The sequence below is a fragment of the Entelurus aequoreus genome, linkage group LG08 (genome assembly GCF_033978785.1).
Source record: "Entelurus aequoreus isolate RoL-2023_Sb linkage group LG08, RoL_Eaeq_v1.1, whole genome shotgun sequence".
NCBI lineage: Eukaryota > Metazoa > Chordata > Actinopteri > Syngnathiformes > Syngnathidae > Entelurus > Entelurus aequoreus.
Genome location: NC_084738.1, coordinates 18,303,666 through 18,317,550, shown reverse-complemented (window position 1 = coordinate 18,317,550; position 13,885 = coordinate 18,303,666). Strand labels below are relative to the sequence as shown.

At 39.9% G+C, this 13,885-nt stretch overlaps 1 protein-coding gene across 3 annotated transcripts; it reads left to right on the top strand.

The window, feature by feature from the left end:
- Positions 1-3,331: 3,331 nt before the first annotated feature.
- syt5b (synaptotagmin Vb) lies at positions 3,332-13,868 on the top strand. 3 transcript variants are annotated; one of them, XM_062055816.1, is made up of 10 exons: positions 3,332-3,483; positions 4,942-5,139; positions 9,859-10,034; positions 10,107-10,205; positions 10,282-10,449; positions 10,530-10,697; positions 10,773-10,887; positions 11,704-11,837; positions 11,916-12,189; positions 13,672-13,868. In XM_062055816.1, the coding sequence occupies exons 2-9, from the start codon at positions 4,947-4,949 to the stop codon at positions 12,123-12,125; spliced, it is 1,263 nt and encodes a 420-aa protein (XP_061911800.1). In that variant the 5' UTR covers positions 3,332-3,483; positions 4,942-4,946; the 3' UTR covers positions 12,126-12,189; positions 13,672-13,868. The 3 variants fall into 3 exon arrangements, with proteins under 3 accessions (XP_061911800.1, XP_061911798.1, XP_061911799.1); XM_062055814.1 differs by having other exon boundaries at positions 10,770-10,887; XM_062055815.1 differs by having other exon boundaries at positions 3,338-3,483; positions 4,945-5,139; positions 10,770-10,887.
- Positions 13,869-13,885: the final 17 nt, after the last annotated feature.

Below are 13,885 nucleotides of genomic sequence, written 5' to 3'. Positions count from 1 at the left end.
TGTCAAATATAAATCCACTCTTTTGTCAAACCCATTAAATTGTTTTGGGGTCAGTTAAAATGTTTAATGTTTAATTTATTACAGCAACACCTTGTTTCTGGACTCCGCTGTAAATAACAGCTTAACAGATAAGACATTGCTTTTTTTTAACACATAGGATGTTGTATAAATAAGTCGGATTATGGCAAGAATGCTAATTTCCATCCGCAGTCCCTCAACATAAAAACGGATTGACACAACAGCACAATACAATGTAATAGATAAAAACACAAGCATACAGCAACAGTCATAATGAAATGGGTTAAAATACATGTTTGTAGTGGTAAAGACATCTACCACGAGGAGGATTACAGCGTCTATTTGAGGTATGGTGTTTATTTAGCTGAGTCAAGTGTGTCCAAAGTGTGGCCTACAGCTTGTTTTTTATGCATTCCAAAAATACAATCTTACAACAAAACTAAGGAAAAAAATTGAAATGTTAAAAGTAATAGCACTAATATTAATAATCCTATTGGCCACCTACACTATATAGCTGATATGCAGGCACTTTTCCCCCATTAAATACATACAGTATATTATCTGAGCAAATCTACATACCTTTAGCTTGTTTACAAAATGGCCCAAGAATCATTAGATTTTTCAGTACATGGCCATCTGTGAAAAAAGTCTGGACACTTCAGATATAAGTGGACCTATTGTTACTATAACAATCTACAAGGTTAATACAGTCTGCTTCTCTTTCTTCCCCTCCATTTATCTGATTTCTTTTGTATTTCAAGTTATCATTATACATATATGTATTGTTGCATTTGAACAATTGTATTGTTGATAATAGAGGTAATTATTGTTATTATTCATTATCAATAGTGCTATTTCTATTGGTGTTTGTATTGCTCCATTTGTGGTGTAATAATGTTCATTGTCATTTCTGTATTATTATTTATTTCACTAACTGCTTCTTTGCTATCACTTTTACCATCATATTTGTACATATCATATTTGCTGATGTTGTTCTGTTGTTATTGTTGTTATTGTTGTTGTTGTTGTTGTCGTCTGTCTTGTCTCCTTGTCCCCACAATTTCCCCCTCTGTCTTCCTTTATTTCTCTTTCTATTCCCTCCTGCTTCGGCCCGGCTGCACCAAATAATAATATAAATCCATTTAATAAAGTATAATACAAATAAGGCAACAAGAGAAGTATACCACACTTCTCTTTTGTAAAGTAAAATTTGTACAGCCGATATGGGCATCTACATCAACTATATCATTTGCCTTAGAAGCTGGACAGGACAAAAAAAAAAAAAAAGAAGTGGACGATGCATCAAAAAATTGAGGCCCGACCTGTATTTAAGCGGTTCAAAAATATTGGACTTTTTCTGCAAGAAGCTGTACTGCGACAGTAAAGCAATGCTGCAGCAATGATGTCACTGTATCTGCTATGACATGCTGTGATGTACTAACCAACATGTCAGTTCTCAGCTAAAGCGGCTTCCATTTGTTGTTTTTTTATTTTAAGTCCTGCCTTGTTGGCTGTCAACTGCTGACTAGTAGAGGCTTGTTGGATCGTCGCCTCTGCGATGTCCAGATGTGACGGTGCAAACACATGGCAGCCTGCCCGTGGATTACTGCGCCCACAGCGCTCTACTAAATGTGTGGATATGTACAGTTACAGTGCTTCCGAATTTCCACAATTTGTTATGTTACAGCCATATTCCAAAATTTTTAAAAATACATAAAATGTGTCCTCAAAATTCTACACACAATACCCCATAATGACAATGTGATTAATTTTGCAGGTTAATTAAAACTAAAAAACCTAAAAATCACATGTACATAAGTATTCAAAGCCTTTGCTCAATACTTTGTTGATGCACCTTTGGCAGCAATTACAGCCTCAAATATTTTGAAATATGGTGCCACAATCTTTTGAAATATGGTGCCACAATCTTTGGGCAGTTTTGCCCATTCTTCTTTGCAGCACCTCTCCAGCTCCATCAAATTGACTGGGAAGTGTTGGTTTTCATCTAGGATGTCTCTGTACATTTCTGCATTCATCTTTGTTCTAGTCAGGGAGGTGACCAAGAACCTGATGGTCACTCTGTCAGAGCTACAGCATTCCTCTGTGGAGAAATGAGAACCTTCTAGAAGGACAACCATCTAACCAGACCATGATAAACACAATTCTCTGGTCTGATGGGACAAAGGTTGAACTCTTTGGTGTGTAAGCCAGGTGTCATGTTTGGAGAAAACCAGGCACCGCTCATCACCAGGCCAATACCATCCCTACAGTGAAAAAATGGTGGTGGCAGCATCATGCTGTGGGGATGTTTTTCAGCAGCAGGAACCGGGAGACTCGTCAGGATAGAGGGAAAGATGAATGCAGCAATGTACAGAAACATTTTGGATGAAAACCAATGCTTCCCATCCAACATGATGGAGCTTGAAAGGCAAAGCAAAGAGAAGTTAAAGTTAAAGTACCAATGATTGTCACACACACTAAGTGTGGGGAAATGTGTCCTCTGCATTTGACCCATCCCCTTGTTCACCCCCTGGGAGGTGAGGGGAGCAGTGAGCAGCAGCAGTGGCCACGCCCAGGAATCATTTTTGGTGATTTAACCCCCAATTCCAACCCTTGATGCTGAGTGCCAAGCATGGAGGTAATGGGTCCCATTTTTATAGTCTTTGGTATGACTCAGCCGGGGTTTGAACTCACAACCTACTGATCTCAGGGCGGACATTCTAACCACTAGGTGGCCTAGTGAAATGGGTGAAACTGCCCAAAGATAGGTGTGCCAAGGTTGTGGTATTCCAAAATACTTGAGGCTGTAATTGCTGACAAAGGTGCATCAACAAAGTATTGAGCAAAGACTGTGAATACTTATGTACGTGTGATTTTTTTCTTTCTTTTTAATGAATTCGAAAAATTTAAAATAAAACATTTTCACATTGTCATTATGGGGTATTGTCTGTAGAATTTTGAGGACTTATTCCAGTTTGGAATAAGGATGTAACACAACAAAATGTGGAAAAAGTGATAGTTTCCGAATGCACTCTATATGGCAAAACATTGCTTAAAATTCCCTATTCTGAGTGAAAGTGGTTAGATTTAAGGTAAGGATTAAGATTAAGGATTAACGAAAAGGAAAGGATTGAGTTTCATGGATCATTTTAATGAACTTTTCCAGCTCAGACTTTTTCCTCAACGTGTGTGCAAGTGTGACAGAGGCTAAATAGAAAAATCTGTGTTCAAATTGAATCAAACATAAAGTAACAGATGTGTGTCACCATTGGAACATCACAAGATGGGGAGGTGGCCGGGGTGGAGGATTAAGCCCCAACACTGCTCTAGTGATTTGCCAACGCTTCAGCTTTGATGTTGCCAGTCGTACGGAGGGAGTGATGGCTGTGTAAAAAAAAAAAAAATCTTCAAATACAACTTAATAGGTGTGTCTGTATAGAGGGAATACCAGGGACATATTTGCAGGTAAGATGGATACTGTTCATTTCATTTCATACAGTATGATCTAACAACATTTTTCATTCATCTCACTCAGAATTGTCCTGGTTTTAAAACCGCTTTATCACAATAAATATCTGAAATGTTTCTGTAAATGTAATCCTAAAAATGTATTACCCCTCCTTTAAGTAATAGCTCTTGGGAAAAGTTACTAAAAGGTCATAAGTGTTGTACGTGCATACAAATGTTATAAATTAGATTTGGGAAGAATAGTTGTACATTCTGGGGTAGCAGGTTATAGTTTGCTTTGTACATAATTTTAGCTGTTTGCAAATTCACTATATCGTTGAATTTCAATATTTTTGATTCAATAAATAAAGGGTTTGTATGTTCTCTATATGCAACATTATGTATTATTCCAACTGACCTTTTTTGTAACACTATTAGTGAATGTAATGTACTTTTATAGTTATTTCCCCATATTTCTGCACAATAACTCAGATATGGTAACACTTGCGAGCAGTAGAGAATATGGAGTGATTTTTGGTCTAGAACATATTTTGCATTGTTCATTATATAAATGTTTCTTGCTACCTTGTGTTGTGTATTTTTGTATGAGATTGCAAGTTAATTTGATCATCTATTATTACACCCAAACATTTGATTTTTGTATTTGTATTTGTGTCTCACTTTCTCTTCTACTGTTACCGAATAGCATTATTTTCATTTTACTGAGATTCAAAGATAGTCGTTTTTTTTGTCAAACCATCTTTTTAATGTGTTCATTTCTTCTGTTATTATTTGTATTAGCTTCAGTGTGTTTTCCCCTGAACCAGTTGACATTAGACTCAGGAAAAGAGAGTTAGTTACAAGTGGTCATATCTGATAGAATTGAACTGCACCATGAATTTGGCCTTTAAAGAATTACTCGTTTTGGCGAGCTAGTCATTTAACCATGTTTATTGTTGATGTGGCATTGCATTATATGATATACGATATGTTGACTCTCGTATGGAACACTGCAACTGTCATATTAAACATACAGTATGCCTCTACAAACCTAGGCAACATTATCTTTCCAAAGGTGGAATACAGTTCTTCTATTGAATCTCATGCTATTGCGGCTGGTTGGTGAATGGCGGAGAAAGCCAACTCCTTTTTATCCAAGCTTTCAGAGATCCAGCGTCTGGATTAAAATTGCCGGGTTAAATCCAGTTACGTGCAGAGACAGTATACGAGCACAAAAGCAAGAGGGCCAAACGGTGGAGGGAAAGCATGGGTAGCGGTGGGGAGGGCAAACAAGAGGGATTAAGGTCAGCCATGTCGAGCTTCTAGCTTAGAGATGTTCCATACTCCTGCTGTAGTGCAATACACAAACGTGGGGATTACACCAGTGTACATACGCAGCTGTGGTATCTGTTGATACGGCGGCCAATGTGACGCACAACATAGCAAAATAACCGTTGTTGGGGTTTTTTTTGGCAGCAGACATGAGGCTGGTCAGCGGCGGGGTCCGGGCTCGGAGGGCCGCAGAGCCCCCGGAACCGGAGTCGGAGGAGGCGACGGAGAAAGTTCACCACGAGCACCAGCATACGGAACACCATGGGCACGCCGAGCATCACCCCGGACACGACTACAACCACATGAAGGACAAGTTCATGAATGAACTGGAACATCTACCCAGTGAGTATTCTTATTGTCTTTCACCTTGTGAGAATTAAGTAGGAAATAAAAAATACTACTCAAAAATGGCGGAACTCCACAAACCTGACAGACACATACAGCATTAACAATTATTATAATTATTACAATGTGTATCTCCATTTTTTTACATACACAAACAGTACAGGCCAAAAGTTTGGACACACCTTCTCATTTCAATGTGTTTTCTTTATTTTCATGACTATTTACATTGTAGATTGTCCCTGAAGGCATCAAAACTATGACACCTGTGAAGTGAAAACCATTTCAGGTGACTACCTCTTGAAGCTCATGGAGAGAATGCCAAGAGTGTGCAAAGCAGTAATCAGAGCAAAGGGTGGCTATTTTGAAGAAACTAGAATATAAAACATGTTTTCAGTTATTTCACCTTTTTTTGTTAAGTACATAACTCCACATGTGTTCATTCATAGTTTTGATGCCTTCAGTGACAATCTACAATGTAAATAGTCATGAAAATAAAGAAAACGCATTGAATGAGAAGGTGTGTCCAAACTTTTGGCCTGTACTGCACTTAAAATATTTTATTGGATTTTTGAATGCATTATTTAATTTTGATTTTTAAATCAAAATATTTATTCATATTGGACAGTGACAAAAAATAATTATTTGTCAATTTTCTACTGATTTAGCATGCAACTTTCTTTGGCATTCTACAAACCTCTCATGAGAGCCTTTTATCAAAATGTGCTGATATCTGGCATGTTAAAATATCAATAAATTATAACTAATATATATTACATTATTATTTTATAGTTATCAAATATATATTATATATACATTTTATTATAATTTATCGGTAGGTCGTGCGTTCAAACCCCGGCCGAGTCATACCAAAGACTATAAAAATGGGACCATTACCTCCCTGCTTGGCACTCAGCATCAAGGGTTGGAATTGGGGGTTAATTCACCCAAATGATTCCTGAGCGCGGCCACCACTGCTGCTCACTGCTCCCCTCACCTCCTAGGGGGTGCAACAAGGGGATGGGTCAAATACAAAGTGTAATTTCACCTGACCTAGTGTGGGTGTGACTATCAGTGGTACTTTAACTTTAATAATTCCATCCATCCATTTTCTACCGCTTGTCCCTTACGGGGTCGTGGGGGGGTGCTGGAGCCTATCCCAGCTGCATTCGGGCGGAAGGCGGGGGGCACCCTGGACAAGTCGCCACCTCATCGCAGGGCCAACACAGACAGACAGACAACATTCACACTCACATTCACACACTAGGACCAATTTATAATAATTATGTTTTATAATTATAATCCACCCTAAAATACATCCATCCATCCATTTTTTACCGCCTGTCCCTTACGGGGTCGCGGGGGGTGCTGGAGCCTATCTCAGCTGCATTCGGGTGGAAGGCGGGGGGCACCCTGGACAAGTCGCCACCTCATCGCAGGGCCAACACAGATAGACAGACAACATTCACACTCACATTCACACACTAGGGCCAATTTATAAAAATTATGTTTTATAATTAAAATCTACCCTAAAATACAATTAGATATTTTTTTTTAATTTTACTAGATTGTCGTGAGATACCTGATCAAATGTCTGTGCTAAAACTCTACAGCATGTACTTAAATGATGCATGCATTTCTATAGTACAGTCGTCCCACATCACACTTCAAATATTGCGGCTTTAATACATTGCAGATTTTGGGGGGATATTAAAATGTTTTTAATTTAAAGTTAAAGTTAAAGTACCACTGATTGTCACACACACACTAGGTGTGGTGAAATTTGACCCATCCCCTTGTTCCACCCCCCTGGGAGGTGGGGGGAGCAGTGAGCAGCAGTGGTGGCCGCGCTCAGGAATCATTTTGGTGATTTAACCCCCAAATCCAACCCTTGATGCCGAGTGCCAAGCAGGGAGGTAATGGGTCCCATTTTTATAGTCTTTTGTATGACTCGGCCGGGGTTTGAACTCATGACCTACCAATCTCAGGATGGACACTCTAACCACAAGGCTACTGAGCAGGTAAACCACATTAAACCACATTGTACATTTTTTTTTGGTCCTAAATGATGCTTTTTTAAACATAAAATGGTTGAATAAACTAAAAATATCAATATTACAATAGTATTAGCCACTAGAGGAGACCAAACCTATCTGTTCAGTATCATCACCAATGATTGGCTCAGCCTCAGGCAGCATTACTGTATTGGATTAAAAGAGTGTAAAGGTGGCAAAGGGGTGTTATTTAATGTTAGAGGGCTCTCATAATGTTGAAATATTTCATTTAGAAAGTGGTAAAACAATGTTTTGTGTTCTCGCTATTGAAATATTTGAATTGATAATGAATGATTTCTACTTTGCAAAAATGCATTAATTGTGGTCATGTCCGGAACCAATTAACTGCGATAAACAAGGTATGTAATGTTTGCTAAAAGTTGTTAGGTGTTATAATATAGTGCAAGTTTGCATTAGATGAGGTGGCGACTTGTCCAGGGTGTACCCCGCCTTCCGCCTGAATGCAGCTGAGATAGGCTCCAGCACCCCCCTGCCACCCCAAAAGGGACAAACGGTAGAAAATGGATGGATGGAAGTTTGCATTAATAGTGCATTTTCTGCCCATGCGAAAGGTCTTGCCCACAACTATTATCAGATTGGGCAGGTATCTATAGCTGAAAAGAATGCCAGAAACTGTCTCTTGAAAATGTGCTTGTTCCAGTTAGTAGGAGAAATAGCATACTTTGTTTTAGCAATATCACAGATTAAACCAGTGGTTCTAGTTTCAAGCTTTAAAAACATACACAGATGGCAAGTGCTTTAGATTACTGAAATAAAACAGTCATGGATTTTTTGATTCAAGTCATTTTAAATGAAAGATTAAAATCCACTCGAGGTCAGTTTGGTGTTTAAATCTTAAGAGATGACATTCAAACACGCAGTTTGGTGATGTGACTTTAAGGCAGTGTTTTTCAACCTTTTCTGAGCCAAGGCACATTTTTTTCATTGAAAAAATCCCGAGGCACACCACCAGCAGAAAACATTAAAAAATGAAACTCAATAGCCGATATTGACAGTAAAAAGTCGCAATTGTTGGATATGAATTCAAAGCATAACCAAGCATGCATCACTATAGCTCTTGTCTCAAAGTAGGTGTACTGTCACCACCTGTCACATCACGCGGTGACTTATTTGGAGTTTTTTGGTGTTTTCCTGTGTGTAGTGTTTTAGTTCTTGTCTTGCGCTCCTATTTTGTTGTTGATTGTCATGTCAAGTACGGATGTACTTTGTGGACGCCGCCTGCTGCTCCACACGCTGTAAGTCTTTGCTGTCGTCCAGCATTCTGTTTTTGTTTACTTTGCAGCCAGTCTGTTTTAGCTTCGTTTTGCATAGCCATCCCTAAGCTTCATTGCCTTTTCTTAGCGGCACTTGCCTTTTGTTAATTTTTGGTTTAAGCATAAGATACCTTTTCAGTGTTTCCCATAAACTGCCAAGATACCTGTGGCGGTGGGGGCGTGGCTGTGGGCGTGGTCACCATGACACCATCAAGTAATTTGCATAATTTACTACAATGATATGATTTTCTCTAAAAAGGCTAAAAAAATGTACACTTACTAATTAATAATAACAGTTTTGTTTTAAAGGTCCATACATCCATCCATCCATTTTACAATATAATTACAACACTTTATGTACATATTTATATACAGATTTGAACAATAAGTTATTCACTGAAATATATTTATTAATTGTGGTTCTTACAAAAAATATATCTTATAAAATATAAAAGCTAAAATGTCTCTTAGAGCTCTGCCCCTTTAATTAGTGCATACTAAATAATTTGGGATAGGTTGATTGGCAACACTAAATTGGCCCTAGTGTGTGAATGTGAGTGTGAATGTTGTCTGTCTATCTGTGTTGGCCCTGCGATGAGGTGGCGACTTGTCCAGGGTGTACCCCGCCTTCCGCCCGATTGTAGCTGAGATAGGCTCCAGCACCCCCCGCGACCCCAAAAGGGATAAGCGGTAGAAAATGGATGGATGGATGAAATAATTTAACTTTAGCCTACTACTACAACCATATTATTTACCAGCAACATAAAGTGAAACAGAGGCAGAGGTGTCCTGCCACAGTCAGTAACAAATAAACAGAAAACAGCAGTGGTCAAATACAAATAAGGCAACAAGAGAAGTATCCTACACTTCTCTTTTGTAAAGTAAATCTGAACAGCCTATATGGGCATCTACATCAACTATATGATTTGCCTGAGAAGCTGGACAGGACAAAAAAAAAAAAAAAAAAAAATTTCTTTTATTTGTGGCGGACGTAATTCTTTCGTGGCGGGCCGCCACAAACAAATGAATGTGTGGGAAACACTGCTTTTTACCCGCACTCTGCCTCCCGCTGTCATCTGCATATTGTGATCACAACAAACCATGGTTCCAAAGCAATTAGCTACCTGCTGCCACCTACTGATATGGAAGAGTATTACACGGTTACTCTGCCGATCTCTCGACAGCACAGACACTCAACAACGGCACATTTGCGGATTGTAATTACTGCTTTGCAAAAAATATTTTTAACCCAATTAGGTGAAATTACATAATCTCCCACGGCACACCAGATAATACCTCACGGTACACTAGTGAGCCGCGGCACAGTGGTTGAAAAACACAGATTTAAAGATTAGAAATCAATGTTCTCCATTTTTAATTGAACGTTGCAGTTCCCATGTGGGCGGTGGGAGCCATCGTGGTGCTGGTCCTGGTTTTGGTGGCGTGCTTCATCTTTTGCCTTTTCAAAAAATGCTTTGCGAAGAAGAAAAAGCCAAAGAAAGTGAGAGAGAGGAAGACAGGGCGCCGCAAGAAGGAGAAGGAGGGCGAAGGCGAAACTGGAGAGAAGGTATATGACCAGATGTGATGGCGGAGCATGATCCAGGAGGAGTACTCACAGCACAGATGCGTCTCCTTGCAGGAAGGGGAGGTGAAGAAGGACGGCGCGGAAGAGGAGAAAGAGCAGGAGAAGTTGGGGAGGTTGGAGTTCTCCTTGGATTACAACTTCACCGATTCCCAGGTTCCTCTCCTGAAAGCCAAAATCAGTCAAGTCAAAGAATCTGCTTGAGGCTAACTTGCTGTTCTTTACCACAAAGCTCATCGTGGGAATCCTTCAGGCTCAGGACCTGGCAGCTATGGACATGGGGGGCACCTCAGATCCTTACGTCAAAGTCTTTCTGCTGCCGGACAAGAAGAAGAAGTATGAAACCAAGGTTCAGCGCAAGAATTTGTGTCCTGTTTTCAACGAGACGTTTATTTTCAAGGTATGGACAACATACTTGTTTTGTTGTTGTTTTGAACTGTAGAAGAGTCTGTCCTTTGAAACGCTTGTTTTTTTTTCTAGATTCCGTATGCAGAGCTGGGAGGAAAGACGTTGGTGTTGCAAGTGTTCGACTTTGATCGCTTCTCCAAGCACGACATGATCGGCGATATCAAAATCCCCATGAACAGCATTGATTTAGGCCAGCCAATTCAACAATGGAAGGACTTGGAGAGCTCGGAAAAGGAGGAGGTGCATCTTGCTTTCATTCCACGACGCCTTTATCTTTATTGGAAAGTGGTTATTCACTTGTTTTTGTCTCAGCAGGAGAAACTGGGTGATGTTTGCATCTCTTTGCGATACGTCCCCACTGCCGGGAAACTGACGGTGAACATCATGGAAGCCAAGAATCTGAAGAAAATGGACGTCGGCGGCTTGTCAGGTGAGATTGTGATACTTTATGTCACAGATCTTGCCTGCTACATCTTTTTAATCTGGCCGGCCACATTTTGGAACGTGGCCTGCCACATCATTTTACTGTTTTTGGCCTATGGAAGGCCGAAAGTATTTTTTCTTTCACTTTTGACAGAAACGTGTACTGCATGCAATTGTATATATTCTACCCTACAGTATTTAATAATGCAGCAAGGGATTCATTTGGCCCCATTCCTGGGTGGATCTCGCATGAGAGGAAGAGAGGGGGTTATTCATTTTGCAATGCAGTCTACTGAAAATGATGGAAAGCGGCACTCTAGATAGCAACTGACGCTGTGGTCAATGTTGGAATTGCCACAAAACACATTTTAAGATATTCATCACTCTACTGCCATCTGGCGGCTAAAATAGATAGTGAACTGGTGAACTGCAACACATAAGAATCACCTTCCTTCTGTAGTATATTTAATTTTATAATTAGTATTAACATTTCAGTTATTCTCTTTACTTTGCACCTTTCTGTTCTATTTTTCCATTTCAACTGTTTTTTTTGCTTTATTTCATTTCTACAATGTGCTGCAGCCTCATAAAAAAATAGGCCACTTTTGGCAAATGGCCGCACTTTGGAAACCACTGGTTTATTTACTTTACCGTGAAGGCAAAGTGTTACCAATTGACTCCCGCTCGTCAAAGGCAACTACTTCGTCCAGACATGCAGTGTTACTGCCCCAGCATGTCTGGATCTTCCGTCCAGCAGCAATTACTTCCTGTCTTTCACTTTTAAATGCGCACAGCAAGTGCTTGTCTTTGCTTCCATTTCCAGATCCGTTTGTGAAGATTGTCCTGCAGCAAAACGGAAAACGTATCAAAAAGAAGAAGACGACTGTCAAGAAAAACACGCTCAATCCCTACTTCAATGAGAGTTTTAGCTTTGAGGTGCCCTTTGAACAGATACAGGTAGGTTAATGCTACCACATTAAAGAATCCTAAGGAATTTAACAATGCAAAAAGGTAATTTGTGTTGTCTATTTTCAGAAAGTGCAGGTCGTTATCACAGTGTACGACTATGATAAACTTGGCAGCAACGATCCTATCGGTAAGACCTTCATGGGTTATGGAGCTACAGGTGTTGGCCTGCGCCACTGGTCAGACATGTTGGCCAATCCCAGACGTCCAGTCGCCCAGTGGCACACTTTGCTGCCAGAGGAGGAAGTTGACGCAGCGGTCAAAGCAAAACCTCGCTAGATAGAGACTTTGTGTTTCTTGTGTCAACCCTTATGTTTCGCTCTCACACATTTATTTTGGTATACTTTAAAGGCCTACTGAAACCCACTACTACCGACCACGCAGTCTGATAGTTTATATATCAATGATGAAATCTTAACATTATAACACATGCCAATACGGCCGGGTTAACTTATAAAGTGACATTTTAAATTTGCCGCTAAACTTCCGGTTCGAAACGCCTCTGAGGATGACGTATGCGCGTGACGTAGACCGGGGAACACGGGTATGCCTTCCACATTGAAGCCAATACGAAAAAGCTCTGTTTTCATTTCATAATTCCACAGTATTCTGGACATCTGTGTTCGTGAATCTGTTTCAATCATGTTCATTGCATTATGGAGAAGGAAGCTGGGCAAGCAAAGAAGAAAGTTGTCGGTGCGAAATGGACGTATTTTTCGAACGTAGTCAGCAACAACAGTACACAGCCGGCGCTTCTTTGTTTACATTCCCGAAAGATGCAGTCAAGATGGAAGAACTCGGATAACAGAGACTCTAACCAGGAGGACTTTTGACTTCGATACACAGACGCCTGTAGAGAACTGGGACAACACAGACTCTTACCAGGATTACTTTGATTTGGATGACAAAGACGCAGACGTGCTACTGTGAGTATGCAGCTTTGGCTTTTTTTTGCGTATGTACGTAACTTTTTTAAAATATATAAGCTTTATGAACCTTGGGTTAGGTGAACGGTCTTTTGGGCTGAGTGATTGTGTGTGTTGATCAGGTGTTTGAATTGTATTGGCGTGTTCTATGGAGCTAGGAGCTAGCATAGGAGCTAGGAGCTAGCATAACACGTACCGTACTGTACGTGCGCGTCACGTACGTAACTTTTTAAAAATATATAAGCTTTATGAACCTTGGGTTAGGTGAACGGTCTTTTGGGCTGAGTGATTGTGTGTGTTGATCAGGTGTTTGAATTGTATTGGCGTGTTCTATGGAGCTAGGAGCTAGCAGAGGAGCTAGGAGCTAGCACAACAAACACGCAGGTGTTTTTATGCAGGATTAATTTGTGGCATATTAAATATAAGCCTGGTTGTGTTGTGGCTAATAGAGTATATATATGTCTTGTGTTTATTTACTGTTGTAGTCATTCCCAGCTGAATATCAGGTCACCCCCGGCTCTCACAGCATCTTCCCTATCTGAATAGCTTCAACTCCCCACTAGTCCTTCACTTGCACTTTACTCATCCACAAATCTTTCATCCTCGCTCAAATTAATGGGGAAATTGTCGCTTTCTCGGTCCGAATCTCTCTCACTTCATGCGGCCATCATTGTAAACAATAGGGAACTTTGCGTATATGTTCAACTGACTACGTCACGCTACTTCCGGTAGGGGCAAGCCTTTTTTTTATCAGATACCAAAAGTTGCAATCTTTATCGTCGTTGTTCTATACTAAATCCTTTCAGCAAAAATATGGCAATATCGCGAAATGATCAAGTATGACACATAGAATAGATCTGCTATCCCCGTTTAAATAAAAAAAAATCATTTCAGTAGGCCTTTAATGTGTGGGTGTGTGGATGTGAAATACTAATGTTTTCTTTTTTATATTTGTCAATCTCTTTACCCCCCAATTGTAAATGTGCAACTTTGCTCACATGTTCAGATGTTTTTCACTACATGTTTTTAGTGTATTATTCATGTAAACAGTGGATCAAACATACAGAAAATAAATCTACAACGGGCACTTATCTTGGATGGGGCTGAACCTTT

Bases quoted from the DNA above. Each gene is read 5' to 3' on its own strand.
- syt5b (XM_062055814.1), top strand. From the start codon at position 4,947: ATGAGGCTGGTCAGCGGCGGGGTCCGGGCTCGGAGGGCCGCAGAGCCC. The intron at 5,140-9,858 runs GTGAGTATTCTT...TGAACGTTGCAG, and splicing joins TGAACTGGAACATCTACCCA to TTCCCATGTGGGCGGTGGGA. The intron at 10,035-10,106 runs GTATATGACCAG...GTCTCCTTGCAG, and splicing joins AAGGCGAAACTGGAGAGAAG to GAAGGGGAGGTGAAGAAGGA.